General features: G+C 41.1%; 1 protein-coding gene across 3 annotated transcripts in view; it reads right to left on the bottom strand.

The window, feature by feature from the left end:
* Positions 1-10,446: 10,446 nt before the first annotated feature.
* Positions 10,447-21,347, bottom strand: part of LOC148025739 (uncharacterized) — a 54,068-nt gene continuing 43,167 nt past the window's right edge. The window contains exons 6-10 of one of the 3 annotated variants that reach the window (XR_015693138.1): positions 11,990-12,077; positions 11,847-11,903; positions 11,110-11,188; positions 10,814-10,983; positions 10,447-10,669 (exon numbers count right to left, since the gene is read on the bottom strand). Coding sequence is in view for 1 of the 3 variants with exons in the window: in XM_087692965.1 (XP_087549091.1) it covers positions 10,970-10,983; positions 11,110-11,188; positions 11,847-11,903; positions 11,990-12,077 (238 nt within the window). In the remaining 2 variants the exon portion in view is untranslated. Of the gene's footprint in view, positions 10,984-11,109; positions 11,189-11,846; positions 11,904-11,989; positions 12,078-21,347 lie in introns of all 3 variants that reach the window. The other 2 variants (XR_015693139.1, XM_087692965.1) reach the window with 2 other exon arrangements.

Below are 21,347 nucleotides of genomic sequence, written 5' to 3'. Positions count from 1 at the left end.
TTCCTTTTCTATCTTTGTCTCTTGCAACATGCCCTATCCGCTGTCCAAGTACGTTTTTAGCAGTCCATCAAGAGATGAATCTACGCGACGCCGCCTAGCACTCCCATGGAATGTTACGGGGTTTCTCGCCTAGGGTTTTCCAAGTCTGTAGCCTCACAACGGAACGTTTGTAGCCGAACCCACTAGGATCAATCTAAAATCTGGGTTCCTAGTCGTCAAGGTCTCTTGGCAGCATTCTAACATCAGGTCTTGGACATCCTACTTTACGCAAAGATAACCAAGCCATCGAAGCAGAACTTGGTTCAAGGAGAATGGAAAACGAGCGGAATGCGCTGCTGCCCGTAGGGTATAGTCCCATTCCTGTCCCCTAAAACGGCATGAATCAAGTTCTAACTTAATAATACCTAAAGTTCGGACGACGGTAAAACCTTGTGAGAAGCCTCCTAGTTTTCTAAGACCACCTTGTCGTAGGACAGGACCCGTCACAGTTCTGCCTACCCGCTTCCCTTGATAGCTTTAGTTTTCTAATTAGGTCCTATCACATTTATGTGCAACATTTAAAAACAGCTTCCTTAATTAAGCCTTTTAGAAAATAGGGTTCATTCATGTAATTTACGGCACAAACACGAATATAAAGCAAGCAGTCCTTTTGACAAAAAAGTTCCTTAACTTATCTTCAAGTTACTTATCTTCAAATTAATCTTTGTCTCCTACCCATACAAGAGAAATTATCTATCCCTTTTATCCAACAAATGTACCCGGTCCAAATCACATGGCACCATAATTTCCATCCATTATCTAGAATAGGATCTTCCAACGCCACCATCAAGTACAATCAAGGCAATGAGCCTAATATAATTTTTCAAGAAAAGATTCCTTTATTTCCCATGGCAACTTATCATCATTGACCCCTGCCATGCATTTACCATCAAATAAAGTACTTGGAATAATAATCCAATCACATCCCAACAATCATTTTAATGTGAAAGCATTTAGGACGTTGTTTGATCAATCAACAAAAACAATGGTATCCTTTTCTAAACATTGCAAGAGTAGTCACAATAACCTTCCCATCGTGTATTTGCTCTCCCCCTGGGATCAAAAGAGGTTCCATGTAAAATTTACTTAACACACCCTTCTTTCGGCTAAGGCATATGTTAAGGTTTCAAACATTGTTCAAGACATAAGTTCTATTAATCGCTTACATTGATCGATAACCCAGACTTCTTTCCAAAAAGTAGTGGTCTTTACTTTGACTCAGGTCTTCTAAATCCCTTGAGCTCTCTACTTGCCTTTGGGGGCCAGAGTTGTGTTCATATCTAGCCCAATCTCCGAACTTGGATTGATAAATGTAGTGGTTATCGAACGGATCTCAAGGCGTCATAGTTTTAATCCTAATGATTGTTGTTTGTACTAGCTATGCACAACTTCAAGAAACCTAATGAACTAACAGTTTGTGATATTAGCAAGAACTTGGACAAAGCCTAGAGTTTCCTAAGATGAATTTCCTTTAGGCTAGGTCGCTTATCATGCCATCTGTCAAGCGTGCAAGCTATGACATACTTTCAGTGTGGGGAAATACATATCTATTATTTTTACGAAAGGAAAGTCAACAATACCTTGGAATGTTATTATGCTATGTATGAATTTGTCGCATGGCATCTAATTTGCTTTTTCTTGTTACCCACACTTTGCAACTTTATCTTTCGAATATTTGGGATGAACTTTAAACTTTCAATTAAACCATCCTCATGTGGCATAGTACGGGTTTAATGCATCTCATGTGGAAATCCAAGCAAGCATCTGTAAATTTGGAAATGCATTACTTACAAACTAGTACCACAGTTGGATTAGCACTGACGTCCTTACCCGAGGCTTCGTTTGCGGATTGTGGAATTTCCACTTGCACCCAACATTCTTTGCTTGGGGGCCATTCACGAACATCCCTTTCTTCCAAGTGCAATTCCCACGGAATTTTTAGCAACCTCCTTCTCAAATAGCAAGGCCAATAGTTAAGCTATGGGCGGAGAATAGTCTCGCAGAAAATGAAAAAATATTGGTGCGTGCAACCACCCTCTTAGGAGGGAAAAAGGAGGAATTTGGAATATCCCTTCTTCCTCTCTCTCTCTCTCTCTGTCCAAGCTGTGTAGGCCTTTTCCTTTCTCCTTACGAAGTGGGGGGGGGGGGGGGGGGGGGGGGATAAGCTCACGAGGACAGGGATAAGTGTACTCGCGTGTGGTCACCCTCTAAGAAGGGGAAGAGAGGGACCTTGGAATATTCATTCTCCCTCTCTCTCTCTCTCGCCCTCTCTCTCCCCCTCTTCTTCTTTTTCTTCTTCTTCTCTCTCTTTCTTGTCACCTCTCTTCCCTCTCTCCCTCTCTTTCTCTCTCTCTTTGTCCCTTTGTCCAATGTACTATTCATCCAAGCCCCCTACCTAGCAATTGGGGGGAATGTGTATTGGTGGCGTTATTGCGGGTGGGGGCCTATTTGGGCCGTAGGATCATGTCGAGACGGCTAGTGGAGCGGTGGTAGGCCTTGGTTTCCCCCTCGCGATCATCATCATCAGCGACCTCCTTGTTCTTCGCGTTATCTTTCCCTTCATCGACATCTCCTTCTTCTCCACGTCATCACGTTCACTTCCTCTACATTTCCCCTCCCCCCAGTGTTGACAACGATGTTGTCATTTTCCTTTCCCATACATCATCTCTTCTTTCCCCCTCACTACTTGTCGAAGATGACAGGGAGGGAAAGGGATTTAAAAATTTCCAATATTTTGAAAAAAAAGGGGAGGGGGGCATTTCATGTAGTGGGGATATTACATCTCTCTTCTTCTAGTCTTTCTCTCTCCTTGTCACTCTCTTTCTCTTCCTTTTGCTTCTCTTCTTCTCTCTCCTCTTTCTCTCTCCCCAGTCCTCTCCTTGACAATTGGTATTAGAGCCATAGGTTCTTGATCCAGTTGGCCAACATTCCATTCCGTTATCCCTTTTTAGTCAGACATGACATGGAGTAGCAGTGCAGTTATCAAGGAATTTTGGACCACAAGGACTGCAAGTTAAGAGTATTAATGGAGTCTTTGACCAAGTTTGGAGGCTTGAAGACCAGATTTAGTAGCTCGTGGGTCATTTTTTGCCAATTTTAAATGTATTTTCCTGAAAGACAGTGGTAATGGAGTAGAAGAGGGTAAAGTCTTCGTTACTTTTCAAGAAGACTCTTCTCTCTCTTCATTCTCAAGCTTCAACCAAGCTTCCATGGAGAAAAACTAGTTCATATCTTTTCCCTCCCATCTCCATTGATCAAAAGGTTTCTACCATAGCTTCCCAGGGACTTTGAGCTTCATTCCAAGTAGTCATTTGGTCATTTTAACTTTGCCTTGGCTCTTGATCTTCCAGATCTGGTCTTATCACTTCCATCCTCATCTTTTCCCTTAGCAAATTGCCTTTACCACAATCTACCCATTCATGAACTGCCTTCTCATTATGCTCAGCCTGCACAAGTTAGTTGGATGAGGCACTAATAGTGTAAACAAGCTTGAGGAAGGTGTCAAGGTCAGCAAGAGTTTATTGCTCCTTCACTAGAGGAGCTTTTACATGATCTGAATGCAAATGCAATATAACCTTCTTCGGCTACCCATTCGTCATCTAAACAACCAGCACCTCCACAACTGCAACCACAAATTTTTGGTTCGACTGTTCTGGACTAGGTTTTGAGGCTTCAATAGCTTCAATAACAACAAAGTAGCAGCAACTTCATTAATAGCAGGAACTTCAACTTCCTCCACAAATTTCCTCCCTACAGGATCCAATAGGTAGATCTATGCCCTCTGTGTGTCTCATTCGACATTCAAAGTGAGGCATGGCTGGGGTCATTGAGATCCTACCAGCCATGGCTTGGTGGTTGGTTCTCATGAGTCTTATGTGAGGATGGAATCTTCCACTGACAAAGAGGAGGAAGAGTTTTTTGAGACCCTGGAAGACATCCAATAATCTCCATTTGTTGATGCAAAGGCACTGCAGGGGTAGTACATCAGTAACTACATTATGCATCACCCTAAGAGTTGTCACAGGAGTGATTTGAGGCTTCTCAAGATGCCCTTCAAATCTCATTTTCACTTCCTCTGGATTAACAAACTCAGTCACCAAAAAATTGCCAAAAGAAGATGGCCATTGCATGTCATACAATCCATTGTGAGCTACGATTGCTGGATCAACTGATGAATACATAACATAGCAATGTGTTTTTATCTAATCCATCCAAAAGTCCACAACACAACCATACTCTACTAGAAGATCTTTCACCGCTTTTAATGTGAAAGGACGAATAAATCTCTCAATTTTGAGTGATGTTGTGGGAGGAATCTTTGCTGGAGGAACAGCTCGAGGCTTCGCATTGTCACCATTAGCTATTGAATCTACCTTAGCTAGAGGTGGCATGGCTCTTGATGTTGCCAAGGTTTTTTTTTTAATATTGTCGAGCCCACACAAAGTGTCCGCAATGCGATTGGCCTCGATATCTTCCAAGCTATGAACTCTAGTGCTCTCATCCCACGAATTGAGAACAGTAGCATCACAGCCTCCAATTTTTGTAGAGAAGACCGTGGAGTGACAAAGAAGGCCTTCACCACCACAAGGAAGCAAGCTGCTTATCTTTGGCAGCACTTGTAGGGCCATTGGACTGTAATACAACCTTTTATTCCTTTGAGCTTTCGTTGGAAGTTGAGAGACGGTTGCCTGTTTCACCGAAGATGTATTAGAGCATGTCCTGAAATTCATCAATACAAACAAGGACAGGAACAATGTTACTCTTCTTTGTGTAAAGCATCATCTGCATTGGAACAATTGGAGCGCTTCCCAAGATAGATTCACGTTCATCAAAGAATCTGAGAAGATTGCTATCAAGGGCATTGATCATATTCAACTACAAGTGCTTGGGTTGTTGAAACCACAGTATTAACATGAGAAATGCACATGAATTACCTCTATTGTTGGGAATGGGTTTTGGAAACATATGATTTCTGCTCTTTGAAGGCATGCCATCCAAAACCTTCTGGCTTGAGGGCAAATCTCTTAAATATGTCAAGGCATCATTTTTGCTCCCAATTTGTCTCATAAAGAGCTTGTGCTCAAGCAAGTTAGATTACAGTTTAGAGCAGTTTTGGGTGTTTACTAGAGTGGACTTCATAGAGTAGTTTTGGGCTTTGAGTGGTCGGGTATCATACTACAGATAGAGTTTTGCATCTCTTGTTACTTGAGCAATATAGTAGAGAAGTAATTTTTGTGCCCTACTGGCTATCCTCATCAAGTGAGCAATCTGAAGTCTTGTGTGAATTATACTTTGCAACACCTGAGCATGTTTGACACATCATTGAAGGAGCTATAACATCTGGTGTTTTCCAATTATCTAAAGCCCAAAGTTGTTTGCAGGTGTAGTTACCCTTTTGAAAAACTAAGATATTGTCTTGGCACTGATGTATGAGATGTATTTGCTTATGCATGGATGTATTATTGGTTGCAAATGTATGGGAAAATACTAATGAGGATGTAATTGCAAAGATGAGAATACATATGCAATCAATGGTATTGAATATGATGCTTGGAATGTAAGGGAGATGCCTATGCATGGAAAAATTATGCTAAGAGGTGTTTATAACATGATCAGTTTTGGAATAAGGTTGCAAACAATGAATTTGGATTATTGGGCAATGTATTATGCCATCTGGGATGATCTTTCAGTCATGCATTGACAAGTTGATCCCTTGCAACCCTTTTCTTGACCACCATAGGGTGCTGTAAGCAATTTACTTGCATTTACAAAAGTATACCTACTCCCAGGAACTGAGACGCACGTCTTGCAGATTGCACCCACACGTCCTACTAAGGGATTTAATCAGTTTTGGAGCTCTATTTGGACTCTACAAGATACTTACATGTCAAAACAGGCCTCCTATAGGTGTAGACAGGGTGTTCGACTGCACAGTGCAGTAGTACTTTGCCTATTATAGAATTTTATGTATAAAACGTAAGAGGGCATGCTTATGCTCAGTTCAAAGAGGGCATCCTTGGTTTTTACTTAAACAAAAAAGTAGGTCAATCGAAGCTTCCTAGCTCAAGTTACAGGCAAAACAATGGCAAGTGGTCTAACAGGACTACACCTAACCATGGCAAGGAATAGGGGAAAAACCAAGGCCAATGAAGATGTTCAGCAACAAATCAAGTATGCATGAGAACCAAGGACTGAGAACAACCTTAAAATGGATTACGAGGAGTATCCTCATGACATTGGAAGCCTCGGTGCTCTTAATGACACTCTATGCAGGCATGAGACAAGGCATAATCGAAGACATGAGGCTATTTTGGAAAGACAGGAGTCTATACTTGCAGGCATAGCAACAAACACAGAAAATCATGCTCAGATGAAGGAAATGTGTCAAATGAGAACCACCATGGACACACTTAATGCCAATTTCTTTAAGTGGTTGGAGATTCAACTGAAGGGAAAAGAGCAAGAAGATCGGTCACATTTACATGCTAAAAGAACCATCTTCCAATTAGTTAATGCAAATTCTCATGGGCATTATGCACTCGATGCTTATGCTTATGGCCAACATGTAGATGTTGATGGTACACACTATGATCTGCATACATTTTATGAATATGGACAGCAGCAACATGCAAACGAACATGAGCAATATGCAAGTACATCTAGACAGCATGTTAATGCTTATAGATATGATGTACCATGTCATAATGCAGAGTATCATTCCATTGAATCTTGGCAGCAGAATGGCTATTATAATCAACATGCTTATGCTTATGAGCATCCACCTTTTCAGCAACATAGTCATGATTATAAATGTGAACCTTCCTTAATTCAACAACCCAAATCTTATCGACATGATGATAATGATCATGCTTATCAGTACTCTTCTAGATTTGATCAACAGCAAGTTCATAACTACAATGGTATCCTATATCCCAATTAGTTAATGCCTCATGATTACCCAAATGTAATGTTGAGTTCTTTTCAAGGTGCTAATGATGATGAAGAGAGCAATGAGCAAACTGAACAAGAAGAATGGAATAATGAGCAACATGATCAACAAGAAAATGAGCAAGAAGACCAAGATGTACAAGAAGAGAACAGTGAAGAAGATGTACAAGCCGATGACATATTAGGTGATGAATCACATGAGGCACTCACAGATGTAGATGGTTATGCTAAAGGTTTTAGACTCTTGGAGAAACCGCATGATGATATTCTTGAGCATCAATTTACACTTAATCAAGGTTTACAACAGTCATTGAACGCATTTGATATTGAGTACCTTGATCATAGTTACGGCGATGACTGGTATATGTCCTATGATGATGTAATACATGATTTGGGCATACATGAATATAAAGATGGCATTGTGCTTCCCTATGATCCGAGAGATTATGGATGTGATTATGGACTTACTTATGGGGATACTTCCTTGTATCCATTTGATCTAGGTGGATTGGAGTATGTGGTTGATGGCCATTCTCTTCTCTTGGACAATCATTATGATGGAATACCTTTTGATCTAGGAGGTTAATGGATTGCTTGGGATCTCATTCAGACCAGCATCCATCTTGTGGGCAATTTCTTCTTTATGGTAGGCTCCTTTGGCTGAAGATTGGTTATCTATGGCTATATTTTAGTGCAGGGAAGATTGCAGACAACTCTCTGTTTTCAACCAGATTTGATTCTAAATTATGGACAACATTTAATGTCATACACGAACTGAAAGTACTCAAAGTAAGCTCAGTTTCTATGTGACAAACACCCTGATCAAAGTTACCTATCAAAAGTTATTGCATGTTTACTACAGGGTGGGGATGGAATGTAAGAGTTAGGGAATATGGGGGGGAATACAAAAATAAAGTAATGGAGAAAAATACATGCTACACTGACAGGTATATAAGATGTAAGGGACTTGACATTTGGCACCATCAAATTATAATAACAAGTCTCCTTCATCTTCTCTCCCTCTCCAACTTTCATGGCTTCCTTCCTTTTCTATCTTTCTCTCTCGTCTTCTAGTCTCTCTCCTCATCACTCTCTTTCTCTCTCTTTTGCTTCTCTTCTTCTCTCTCTTCTCCAATCTTCTCTCTCTTTCTCTCTCCCCAATCCTCTCCTTGACAAGATATAAGTTCAAGTTATACTTTTTTAGAGCTCTATTACAAAATATATCATCCTTTTAGTTGAGTATGAATGCAATAAAATAGGTGTACAAGGTGATGAAGCAATATCTCACGCTTGTAACAACCACAGTTAAGTGTTAAAAGTTAGTAGTGTTCAATCAATAAGAATGGTGTCCAATGGTGAATTAAGTGTTTAACATCATCCAATTTGTTGTTAGGAAATAGTAAATGCTAAGAGATGTTCATGCAAATTGAAAAGGTTCAATTTGACAACATATTCAAGTGAAAGATGGGAAAGTAGTTGGACTGCATGTGGCATCTCCAAAGCATGAAAAGAAGAGAAAATGTATAAAGAATTACACTACAATTTTTCCTTTTGACCCATTAGGCTAAGGTCTCTCACTACAAGATACAAGCCTTATACTGATGTTCAAAGCGACGAAAATATTCATAAAGAAATTTGCCCTTGTCATCACAAAAAATGTCGGTATTAGCGATGCCATACTCTCTAATTGTAGAGCCCCTTTCCTTGAGATCATACCATTTACTTTCTAGTATCTCTATTTCCATTGGGAACACAAACACTTGAGTCATGGTTGATTTAAAGTCTTTCCAAGTCTGAAAATTTTACCCAATCTCCCTCATATATCTCCACATGTGTGAATCTACTATAAAATTGTGCTCGCACTAGTATCACAAAGAATCTAAAACATTACTCATGTTAAACATGTAAATTCAATCATTGCTTATTCAAGTTTTCAAGCTCTATAAAAGCACAAGTAGGCACAACCCAAAAGTAACTAAAAAGAAAAGGTGAGTTTGAATCTATTGTAAAATTATGTGCACACTAGTATCACAACGAATCTAAAGCATTGATCATGTTAAATATTGAAAAACAATCATTGCTTATACAACAATTAACAATGACTAAGAGGAATCCCCTTTCCAAGCAAGTGTTTTCAAGCAAAAATTGCAAAACTAGAAAACAAGAAATATGTGACAAATCATGCCCTATGGTATACCATTACGATGTTTTTTCTTTTAGAGAGAGCCACACAATGACCAATGCAAAAAAAAAACACTAAATATTATGTATTCTTAACTTTACCTACTATTTACCTATGACAAAACAACAATCATAGAGTATAATTGTGATGTATGTAATGATTGACTCCATGAAAGCACATGAGCCACAACCTGACTACACATTATTCAAGGATTGAATGTTTCTAACCATGAGAATCAAATGTTTTGAATCATGGTATCTTTGCATGACTACAACCAAAAACTTTGGGCCCAAGGAGGTCACATTCTAGGCCCTTTTTATAAAGCATCATACAAGTATGGTTAAACCCTCAACCTTGAGCACATTGATCCCGCCTATATGAACCACACCATCTCCAACGACATTACACAACACTATTCTGGCACAAAGTGCTATGGGCATGGCTGTGGGAGGCTTCATAGTTGGGCTTATCAATTTTAGAATGCCCACAACCCTACTTGTCACGTCAAATAAGCTCCTCAGCATGTGTCACCAATTGGATGTAGGTGAGGCTACTCTCCACAAAGCTGACACATATGCCAATGAGGCAACAAATTTGTCCGTAAATCAATCAGTCAGGGATGAAATATGTTGTGCTCGAATATCACTTTAATCTAAACCCCAAGATGTGAGTCATCGTGCATAGATTTAAGCTTGTTTCACACACTGCAATTGTAGGACGTTATCAACACATAGCCAAAGTCAACATGTCTGAACTGAAAGAGACTCTGTGCCCTCAAGCAAGCGAATCTAGATTTACTAAAGAAACAGGTATTGCAAAAAAAATTCACTGGACGGCTAGCTTTGTTTTTCCAATTGGCTAGTTATATTTGTTTGCACGAGCCTCTTCATGACGGGACATTAAGCACAAATTACACAACCGCTTCATAGCACAAGACCACCGCCCATGCCAAAAATTGGATATCACAATCATGTTTACCAACAAAATGTGTACCTTTGTACTTACAAGAAATGTTACCATGATACTGGAAAATGTTGAAACTAAACAGCAATTTGGCAAGAGCGGTCTCCTAACTTTTTTGTTACTTTGTCAAGCATGATATCGTGATGCTATTTTGCCAAGCGTGGCTCGGTCTTTTCGTCCTACTTAGATCAAGTTACTTGAAAAAAGGGAGAACCCAAATATCTGTAATTTTGAAATCACAAATAGCATCCTAAGGGACTGCACAATAAAGCCCATGAGAATATTAATGACACTGCACAAGGAAGACCATGAGATTAAGTATAACATGGAATTTTCAACATCTACAAGATCAAGAGGCTAAGATGTAAAAAAGAGGCAGTCTGTAGCATCACATGAAATGTTCTTTAGGCCCACTAGAGTAAATTCTTTAATCAAACTCGGAATCTCCAAGATCTGAGGGGTTCTTCTGGAGCTTAAAACATCCGCACAAGGCAAGAGAGAATCTTGCAGCATTGGACTCGATCCTCATGTCTGCTCCTGGTCAATGGTCAATCTCAGCAAAAACAATACTTCCAAAACCATGACATCACTTTCTCAACTGCTGTGTATCCAAACTTTCTCAAACATGTACACAATCTGATAGGAGCGTCCTATGTGAAGTCTTTAAACGAACTTCACTACCTTATAAAGACAGTCTACTTTGAACTTCAAAGCACCAGGAGATCTTTACTGGGCAGCCATTTACTTTGAGCTACGGAAGGAGATGAATAAAAAGGGTGGACTTCCTCCAATTTAATTGCACCAAACAGGACCCATAGTCTTGACGGCCAAGTTGCTTCAAACCCGAGGAGCTGCATTCAAAAGCAAGCCGGCCAATTCTTTTACACATCATGGCATATCAACTAACATTTCAAGAAACTATGGATTTCCTTTTTCTGGGGAGAAAACTATAAGATACATAACAAGAGTGGTATTACCGCCCCCGATGGTGGCTTCTGGCAACCGTTCTATAGAATACTTATGTTGTGTAATGTACATGATAGGGACACCGGGAATCTGCAAAATCAGGAACAAAAATATCAGGAAGGCATGCCTAACAAGAAAACCTCCCAGGTCAGCAACAAGTCCAGCAGCATTTCTATAAAGACAAGTCCAGCAACAAGTCCAGCATCATTTCTATAAAGACAAAGCTGAGTTTCAAATACATCAGAGCAAAGTGTACTACATCTAACCATGCTAGCAATAGCAACAGCTTCTCATTTCAATCTCAGTCCTGTTTTTGGCACCAGAACTATGGAACTGAAAAGGTTCCACTCAGAACCATCACCTACAATGAACTGGGAATCAAGACTAAAAAAGAAGTATCCGAGGGACAATTTGACAGCTTTAAATTGGCTGGACAGCAAGACACTTCCGCAAGTATTGAAGGGCTAAAACTCCTCCAAGTCTGCCATAAAGACCCTCATAACCCCCAAGGGCTACCTCAGAAATGCAGATGGAAACAATGGTCATCTTGTAATCATGTCAAGTTTAATCCCTCGTGGGAGAGCAGATCAAATTTTTAATTGCTCTGCATTCCATTGCTATGCTTTGGCTCTGATTGGCTTCAGCTAAGATGAACCACGTTCCTTCAAGCATGATAAGCCAGTTCCAAAGACAGTCTATTTGCATCAAGATCCCCCAAGTGCATAAAAAGAAAGGAGAGCAGATGCACCTTCCGAATTCGCCGCTTCAAATCTCTATCGCATGTGGCCACAATATAGCACTTATGCTGCAGAACAAAAACATACAGGATTTAGATGCATTCGAACACATTCTTGCATGGTGCACACAAAACTTTGATGTGAATCAGCTTACTTGAGTAACTCTTTCAACAATGCAATCATCTGCATACGTTCCCTTATGTGTACATGGAAGTTTTTCAAACCTTGGGTCTTTTGCAATCCTGTCAAGCCACCAGCAGCATAACCTCAGACTTCATATATGAGGATGTGACAGATCCTAAATGCTCAAATCTTGTCTAGTTTATCAGTCTGTACTCCATTCTTCAACACTACACTTGCACACATCCTTTAAATAAGAAAAGCCAAAATTGCACAAGAATAAACATGAATTTCCCAAAACATTCTACAGTCTAAAACTTTTTGGCACACTAACTCAGTTTCACATGGAAACTTAAAACACTGCAATATAGAGGATGGCTCTGGGAGCTTTAAGGGGGGGCAAACTGCGTAGAATTTAATCGCACCATAAAGATTAACAGGTTGGCATGCAGCACACAGATTAATGACTTCAACAGCCAACGTGACCTATGAAAATCAGACACTTAGATACACGATATCCATAAATAATATCGAAATGGAATGAACATGAAATTGAAAGCAAATGCCCTCAATCATCCAGAGGTACAGAAACAAGATAGATCCTGCTTTGCTCTCAGATAGATGGCATCTTATAATGTCCCTCAGCAAACATAGTAGCACAGAGAGGGATGGAGGCTTGTTAAGCCGCATAATTAGCCCTATCGTTAATCTCTTATTTTTGGCTAATTTTTTCGGCTCTCAGACAGCCCCAAAACACATTAAAACCATTTACCGAGAAAAGAAGAGAGGAGAGACTCTTTTGTAGGATAGAAGGTTCATTAAGCTCTATAAAAGGGAGTCAGTGTGTGACCACCCCTCTCATCCATTATGCCAAATCCATCAGCCCTATGTTTCAGCTCTTCTCTAGCCACCCTGCTGCTGTAGCTGCCATTTCAGCCTGCTGCACCCTGCATTTTACTGCTGCCATACCTCTCTATGAAGGATAGTAGCGTGTTGCTACCTAGTTCCTCACCACTAACCAAGATAGAGTCCCTCACATATGCCTATCGCTAGTCTTGTATCAAATCCCTCTTGTGAATGCATGCTACCTTTCCCTCAAGGACAGCCATTGCAATTCACTTGTGCTCTCGTGTGCTCTCGTGTGTGTGAAGTGTAGGGTGATGCAAGTTGTAGCCGTGCATTGAGCTCCAAGTGGAGATCCCCTGCTTGAACTCTAGAAGGCCCCCTAGATGGTGTCAAGAGGACCTACATCGGATCATCAGGGTCATCCTACTTCAAGGGACCAGAGGGTTGGTTCATCACACTTGGTACACAGCAATCCACATGGTGGGGGTGCGCAGCATGGGTTGGAACATGATAGAAGGGGATAATTGATAAAGAAGGTGAAATCGATGAAAGGCATGAAAGTACCCAATGAAAAAACTTTGGAAGAGATGGATGGGAGGGTATCTTCGACTTCCATTTTGCTCTTCTTTCCCTTGTTTCTTCACATTTGTCAAGAAGAACAATTATCTGTTACTAAATTATTAACTACTTTATTCCATTAGGATTCTCTATTTATTCTTCATCGCCGACTACCGTTCAGTTCAAAGGGATGATACTATCGGGGATCATGCCTATTGGTCCCCCACCCCCATAATCAAATCTGAATTTGATCAAATTTAGAGTTATTGTAGGAGCAAAAATACCCATTAACCTATCAAAAAGAAAGAAATTAGAAGTCCTTACTCAGTTTTGAAACTCAGAATCATAGAGAAATAATTTTTTTAATGTAGGAAAACTCACTATTTCTTTTGTGAGAAAAAAAGACTATTATTAGTAATTAGAAAGACTAGTAACCTTATGAATTCAAGTCAAACAATAGCCAAAAAACAGTGTTTCCTTGTACTAGTTGGCGTGACCCCACTACGACAAGGTCCTATTTACCCTACATTTTTGTGGCCCTAGTGGGTTTATTGTTTCCAGCAATCGCCATGGCTTCTTTATGATAAAAGGAAACAAGAGGATGTAAAGATGAACCTACAGGCTATGAATGTTAGGATCAATGACTAGGTGGATGGGATGAAAGAAGATATGGGATCCAATACATTGGATGTGAAATGGGGACTGAGGATGAAAAAGATGAAGAGTATGGCATGCCAATGGCAAATGCTGAAATGTCAAGGAGAAAATTTTGATAAATGGTATGTATCTAGTAGGAATGCAAGTGTGCCAAAGGTGGAACTTATAAGAGAATCACAAGGAAACCCTATAAACACTCTAATACCATGTAAAGAAATGAAAGGGTTTGCAATAGAGAACAAACATTGATAGTGAATGAACTTAGAAATACAAGTGTGAATGAAATTATCAATATGAATCCTGTGAGAGTGGGCAACAGAAGAATGAACACGAACACAGAGAGAAAGAGACAACAGGAAGAAAAAGGAAGAAAGAAATCTATTCTGACTGAAATAAATGCTGAATACAAACCGCAGGACTGATCAGTCCTTGCATGCAGCCCAAGGCATTAGTGAGGGCACCAAATCAGGCCAGAAATGATGACGGCAGCAACAGTAGCACTGGAGACACCACCACCAAAGTGGAGCAAATGTGGAAACGTATGGACAAGAATGAAAGACGATGAACATAAGAGAAAGGGGGAGAGAGAAAAGAATGCAGAAATCTGCAGTCAATGAATGCTGAAATGAAGAAGACAGATATACAAGGGCTGTCGTTGTACTTCCTCAAGCCGTATCTATCCCACCAGCACCTGAATAGCAAGTGAGGAGGGCAAGTTGCCATCTGGGGCTACATAAGAGGAAATAATGCCATAAAGTAATGCAGGCGGCCAACAAAATTGGCCAACCTGATCAAAAAGCTGCCAACTACACCACAAATGAATAAAATAATCAGCAAATAATCCTCCAGCTGCCACGTGGCATTGTCGCCTACCTGATAAACTGCCCATACACTGTGCCTACCGAAAATGCCCACTGACTGACAGGAATAATGAATAATGCCCTCTGAGAGTACCTTCGAGAGAGCTTACTACATCAATGGTAACCTAAGAAATGCTAGTCCAAGGGATGACTAACCTCTGACACCCCCTCTCAAATCCTAGACACGGCATAAGGCTCAAGGATCTAGAGTGCTATCGGAGAAGAAGTCGAGGAAGCACCTTCATAAACAAATCTAAGAGATTATCCTCCATCTTGCAGCAAACCACATCAATGGTCTCATCCAAGATCTTCTCCCAAATAAAATGGTACTGAATCTCAATGTGCTTTGACCTAGTATGAAACATTGGGTTCCATGCCAAAGCAATGCAACTCTCATTGTCACAATCAAGTGTCATAGGACTTATCTAGGGACAACCAAGCTCTCCTAGAAACCTCCGAAGCCATACCATCTCACATGTGGTAGGAGACGCCGCTCCATACTCTACCTCAGTGGAAGAAAGGGCAACAGCGGGATACTTCTTGCTACTCCATGAGATATCACTTGCACCGAAAGTAAAACAATATCCTGTCGTTGACCTTCATTGATCAACATCTCCAACCCAATCTAAATTCGTCGATCCTATAAGAACCGAAAATCTCATGGCCTAAAAAGAAATAAAGAAGGCCCATATCTGTCATCTCGAACACCTCGTGCAGTGCCACCTTAGTCTCCTTGACCTTCTAGGCATGGTCACCTATCAAAATAAGATCATCCACATAAAGCACAAACAATGCATGCCCTCAAACTATTCAAACTAAGTTGTGGGCATTCAACTGGGGATCGAAAGAGGAACAACGATACCCCAACTTCCCTTGGAGGAACAAGTCTCTCTTCTCATTCCAAGCACGTGGAGTCACTTTGAGGCCAAAGAGCCTTCTTCAACCTATACACTTGTCCATTTGATGAGAAAAAACCACAAGGCTGCTCAGCATAGATGTCCTCCAAATCACCGTTTAGGAAGGCAAACTTCACATCAAGCTGATGAATCAGCCATCTCCTATGGCTAGCGAAGGCAAGAATAGCTCTAAGGGTAGCCATTCGAGCTGTGGATGCAAAGGTGTCATGGAAATCCACCCTTGGCCGTTTCCAAAGCCCTTTGCAACGAGCCATGCTTTATGCTTATCCAAAGTACTATCACTGTGATTACACCAATCACCTTCCTATGAACAGGCTGAGGCGCAAGATCCCAAGTGTCATTCCGCTCAATAGTATCCAACTCCCGCTCCATAGCCTTCTTCCAATTATGTGACTGCAAAGCCTCCTTCACAAAGATGGATTTCCTATCCTATATGGCACGGGTCATCAAACAATAGTTAGTACAAACAAGCTCGGTAGCATGTGCCTAGTTCCTCTACGACCACCACGGACTATCCTGCCACTCCCACTTCTCAAGGACTCCATCAATCCCTAAATCACAGTGTGTCTCGAGCCCAATGAGTAGGAGGCTAGGTCTCTCCTCGACACACACCATCTACTAGTGTCTCTGGAACATCCATCGATAATGGCTCGATCGTGGAAGCTGGTGTGCAAGTAGTATCCTCATCCAAACGAGAAGCATCTCCACGAGGCGCAGGCTCCAAAGATACAGTTTCTACCGCCCAACTATCTCCTAGATCTCCAAGCTCAGGGTGCTTCTCACCCCCCTCTGAGCTTGGAACCTCCACGAACCGAACATCTCAACTAATGTAAATATCCCGCTTAACCGGATCATACAATCCGTAACCCTAGGACTACAAGTTGTAGCCCACAAACATCTATCTTCGGGAAGCTGCTTCAAATTTATCACACTTTGTTGTTGGAATGCAAACATAGGTGCCACACCCAAAAACCCTGAATTAAGAAACATTAGACTTAGACCCAAATACGCCTCATAGGGTATCATACCAATAACACCTAAAGTGGAGGATCGATATAAGGATGTAGACTGCAATAGCCACAACCTTGGCCCAAAGACATGGAGGTGTCTGTCTATGCCCCATCATGGTGCGAGCCATCTCAATCACACTTCAGTTCTTCCACTCCAATATGCCATTTTCTTAAGGTGTGTCAAGGGCAAAAGATGACCAATCAACAGTTGCAAACAGCATCTACAGGCTGTTGAGGTAGGGTAGCAACAGTAAATGACCGATTTTCTCCAGTTCTTTGCATCTACATGCTGTTGTGGCAGGGCAGCACAGCTGCATGACTGATTTTCAGTCATTCTTCGCAACAAAACTCTGAATTTTCTCTCTCTAAAGCTTTCCCTCTCATCTCTCAGCCGCATTTTTATAAATTCAGCCTGCAAGAGAGAGGGAGGGGAGGCTGCTGGTTTGATTTGCAGCCATTGGAGAACCTTCTAAGGCAGCTAGAGGCAAAAGAAGACCAATCAACAACAGGAGACAGCATCTACAGGCTGTTGAGGCAAGGCAGCAACAAGAAATGACTGATTTTCTTCAGTTCTTTGCATCTACATGCTGTTGTGGCAAGAGAGCAGCTGCATTTGACTGATTTTCAATCATTCTTCGCGACAAAACTCTGAATTTTCTCTCTCTACAGCTTTCCCTCTCATCTCCTAGCCGCATTTCTATAAATTCAGCCTGCAAGAGAGAGGGAGGGGAGGCTGCTGGCCTGATTTGCAGCCATTGGAGGACCTTCTGAGGCAGCCATAGGCAAAAGAAGACCAATAAACAGCAGGAGACAGTATCTACAGGCTGTTGAGACAGGGCAGCAGCAGTAAATGACCGATTTTCTTCAATTCTTTGCATCTACATGCTGTTATGGCAGGGCAGCAACTGCATTTGACTAATTTTCAGTCATTCTTCACGACAAAACTCTGAATTTTCTTTGTCTACAGCTTTCCCTCTCATCTCCCAGCCTCTAGAGACGTTTTCAATCTTGCACAGGCATTTTTCACAAGTGGCAGCCTTCCCAAATGGTTTTTCCAGCATTTCCATAATTAAATATTAATTTTCAGCCTTAAAATACTGAGAATTAATTTAAGAATTATTTCCGTGCCCTGCAAAATAATCTGACTCGCCAATAATTAAATTGGCTAGGCAACTTCCATTCCCGAGTGTCTCTGCACCATCTTTGACCATCAAATTGGCGTTAGGTACCATTAAATGTCACTTCTCTAGTGTCACCAACTGACACTTATGGCCAAATGGATGACCTAGGCCAACAACTCGCACCAGATACCACCAAGTACTTGTGTAGCATAACTGATAACAACTTTTGCCTTTCACATTCCGTGATTTCTTCGGGTCCTGGGCTCGTAAATTTACTTTAACCCCAGTTGCACCTCACATGTGCATCATTTACTTAATCATGTGATTAAAATTTAATCCACATGTTAAGTGAGGTTTCAAAAATACATATCCTCATGACACACTCCACGTGCAGATTTCAACCATCAACCTCCTCCCACATGGCTGTCCAGCCCTCGAGACTGCTGCCACTCCATCCGTGTTTGCTCCTGTTGCTGGTGCCTTCATCCATGCTGACATCAGCTGCTGGTGACATCATCATCTGCTACAATCTGATCATCCAGTCATCGCCAACCACATCAGACATTGTTTCAGCCTGCTATTTACAATAGATTGTGCACAGTTTCTAGCCTTCGATCGGTGGTACACTACTGCATTTACCAGTTTCCAGCCTCCAGACTGCTGCGTTTTGGTGACCAACTTGCTGTCATTCACTATTCAGCACTCCCACACTCCAACTAGTAGTCACAGACTTGGGATCCATCTCTGGTGGATGTCACACTTTGACATTGCTCTGCCCTTGAGCACATTGTACACTCTTACATTCATTTACAGCATTCATTCACTTCAGAGTTGTGTTCTCTCTCTCCCTTCTTCTGTTTATGATTGAGTTTCTGTGTTTGAGTTTTGAGTTTTGAGTTTTGCGTTTAGGGTTTGAGTTTTGCCCTCTGTGTCTGTGTCTACCTCTTTGTGTTTCTGTCATGGTCGTACACTCTGTGTGTCCTCAGTGCAAACCCTAGCAGTTTTCTTCACAATATGGTCTGATCCGTATGGTACGGTACGGTACGGTACGTATCCGTATGATTTAGTACGAAAAAATACACTTTTTGGCCACTCTCCTTCAATCTACAACTTTCCTTTTTTCTTTCTCCTTTCTTTTTTTTCTTCTCTCTCTCTCTCTCTCTCTCTCTCTCTCTCTCTCTCTCTCTCTCTCTCTCTCTCTAGCCTCTTCCTCTCTCTCAACCATAGTTGCATTAGTACCATGTGCGAAAGGTTTGATATTGTACCATACTTTAGGTATCGTACCTTATGTATTAGTACCATAAGGTACCAACTTAATGGATATATCTTTCCCATTCTAACTGCACTTTGAAACGAGCTAAATGCTCCTTATATTAATATGATTCTCCCAAGAGATTAGGTTATTTGAGATTCAAACAATTTCTCTCAACCTTCTCTCTCTCAAGCCCACACTTCTCTTATTTGTATGATCATGCATATATGATGTATCCACTCCCATCTATGTAGTTATAAGTTGTAGGTAGCAGTAGCACATGTTGCGTATGCAACATTAGGTTTTAGCATGTTACCCTCAAGTACTCATCTTATATACTCTAATAGCATTGCTATTTAGACTTGAAATATCTATTCTATTATCTTTAGTCCAAAATAATCAAGTTATTTTTTTTCGTACTAATATTGTACCGTACCTTATAAAATCTTAAGGTACCATTCAGTACCGTATTTTATCATACAGTACCGTATCGTACCTAACAACTATGTTTCCCACAAATGCAAGATACACACGGCCACTGGCTCACCACAATGTCCAATATACCTCAAACAAGTTGTCTCCTAAAAGCCTTTCGAAGGTAATCATGATTTAGGTGGCCAAACCGAGAATGCAGTCGACGTCTAAGAGGTAAGAAGAAGATAGGTCAAGGCAGAAGGAGACCTTAGCTTGTAGATTCCATTCTCCTCATATCAAAAAGTAAGCATTTGTCTCGATCCACAATCAAAAATCCGAAAGAAATCCTTGTCAAACTCAACCAAGAGGCCGAGAACACAAGTCTTGAGTACCGAAAGTAAATGGTTACCCAAGCCTCGCACATAAAGCACATCTAAAGTATGAGCACCACCCTGCCCATCTAGAATAAGCTACATATTACCCCTCCCCTAAATGGGAACAAAAGAGCTATCACCGATGAGAATTTGTTCATACGAAGACTGCAAATAGGCAACACCTGTTGTAGGAGTCATGTGTCACAAGACACCACTATCAACAATCCACTCACGAGGGTGTGGGGCTATCAATGCAACATCAGAAGCCCTAGGGATCGATGCCTCAATCACCTCTAAGTGGAGGAAGAAAGCTGATAAAGGAGCAACCACCGCTTTTAAATCATTTGAAGACTTCTCCAGTTGGGGCAATCCTTCTTCCAATAACCTCGCTTGCCACAAATATAAGAAGTTGAATCATTTTCTTCGTCCTTCAATTTATTTGTAGTGATGGGGAGCGTGAGGATCGAGACACTCAGTGGCTGTTAGCAGCAGAGAGAATGAGAGCGAGAGAGAGTAGAGTAGTGGAGCAGTGCAGAGAGTGAACACAATTTCTGTATACAATGACGAGTGTATCACTTTAGGTTTTTAGATAGATATATATATGAAAGTACAAGTACTAAGGGTGTGTTCACACCTAAGCACATTTAAAAGGCACAATTGCCTTTATTCCCAACAACCTCCCACCTAAAGGCAATGTGCCTTAAGAGGAGAAAAGAATCAGCTAAGTCTAAGTATGTACAAAGCTGAAATACATATATCTATCCAACTCGCATCATTTGTCGACAATGAGCAAACTACTCTATTGGAAGACCCTTCATGAAAAGGTCTGCAAGATTATCATGTGTATGTACTTTGACAAGCTCAATGCTCTTGCTGTCAAGTACATCTCTAATGATGTGGTACTTCACATGTATGTGATTCGTCTTCGCATGAAAGACGGGATTCCGTGCTAGCATGATAGCACTGTGACTGTCACAATGGAGAACAAGTAACTCTGTGATGCCAAGCTCTCCCATCATACGTGAAAGCCATAAAGCCTCCTTGCATGCCTCAGTGGCAACCACATACTCTGCCTCTGTAGTAGACAATGCAACACACTTTTGTAGCCTAGAGATCCAAGAGACTGCTCCTCCTGTGAAGGTAAACACATACCCAAAAGTGGACTTTCTGCAATCCGCATGACCAACATAGTCTGCATCCGTAAAGCCAACAACAGATACCTTCTCCTCTCCAAAGCAGATGCACAACTCCTTTGTGCCTTTGAGGTATCTCATAATACCTTTCACTGCTTCCCAATGTTTTTTACCAAGATTTGCCATGTATCTGCTAACCACTTCCACTGCAAAGGCAATGTTAAGACGTGTAGCAACCATAGCATACATC

Source organism: Lygodium microphyllum, chromosome 14, assembly GCF_053477565.2.
Source record: "Lygodium microphyllum isolate KBCC chromosome 14, Lygodium_microphyllum_v1.1.10, whole genome shotgun sequence".
Classification (NCBI taxonomy): domain Eukaryota; kingdom Viridiplantae; phylum Streptophyta; class Polypodiopsida; order Schizaeales; family Lygodiaceae; genus Lygodium; species Lygodium microphyllum.
The sequence above is the reverse complement of the archived record's forward strand: the minus strand, read 5'-3'. Positions and strand labels throughout refer to the sequence as shown.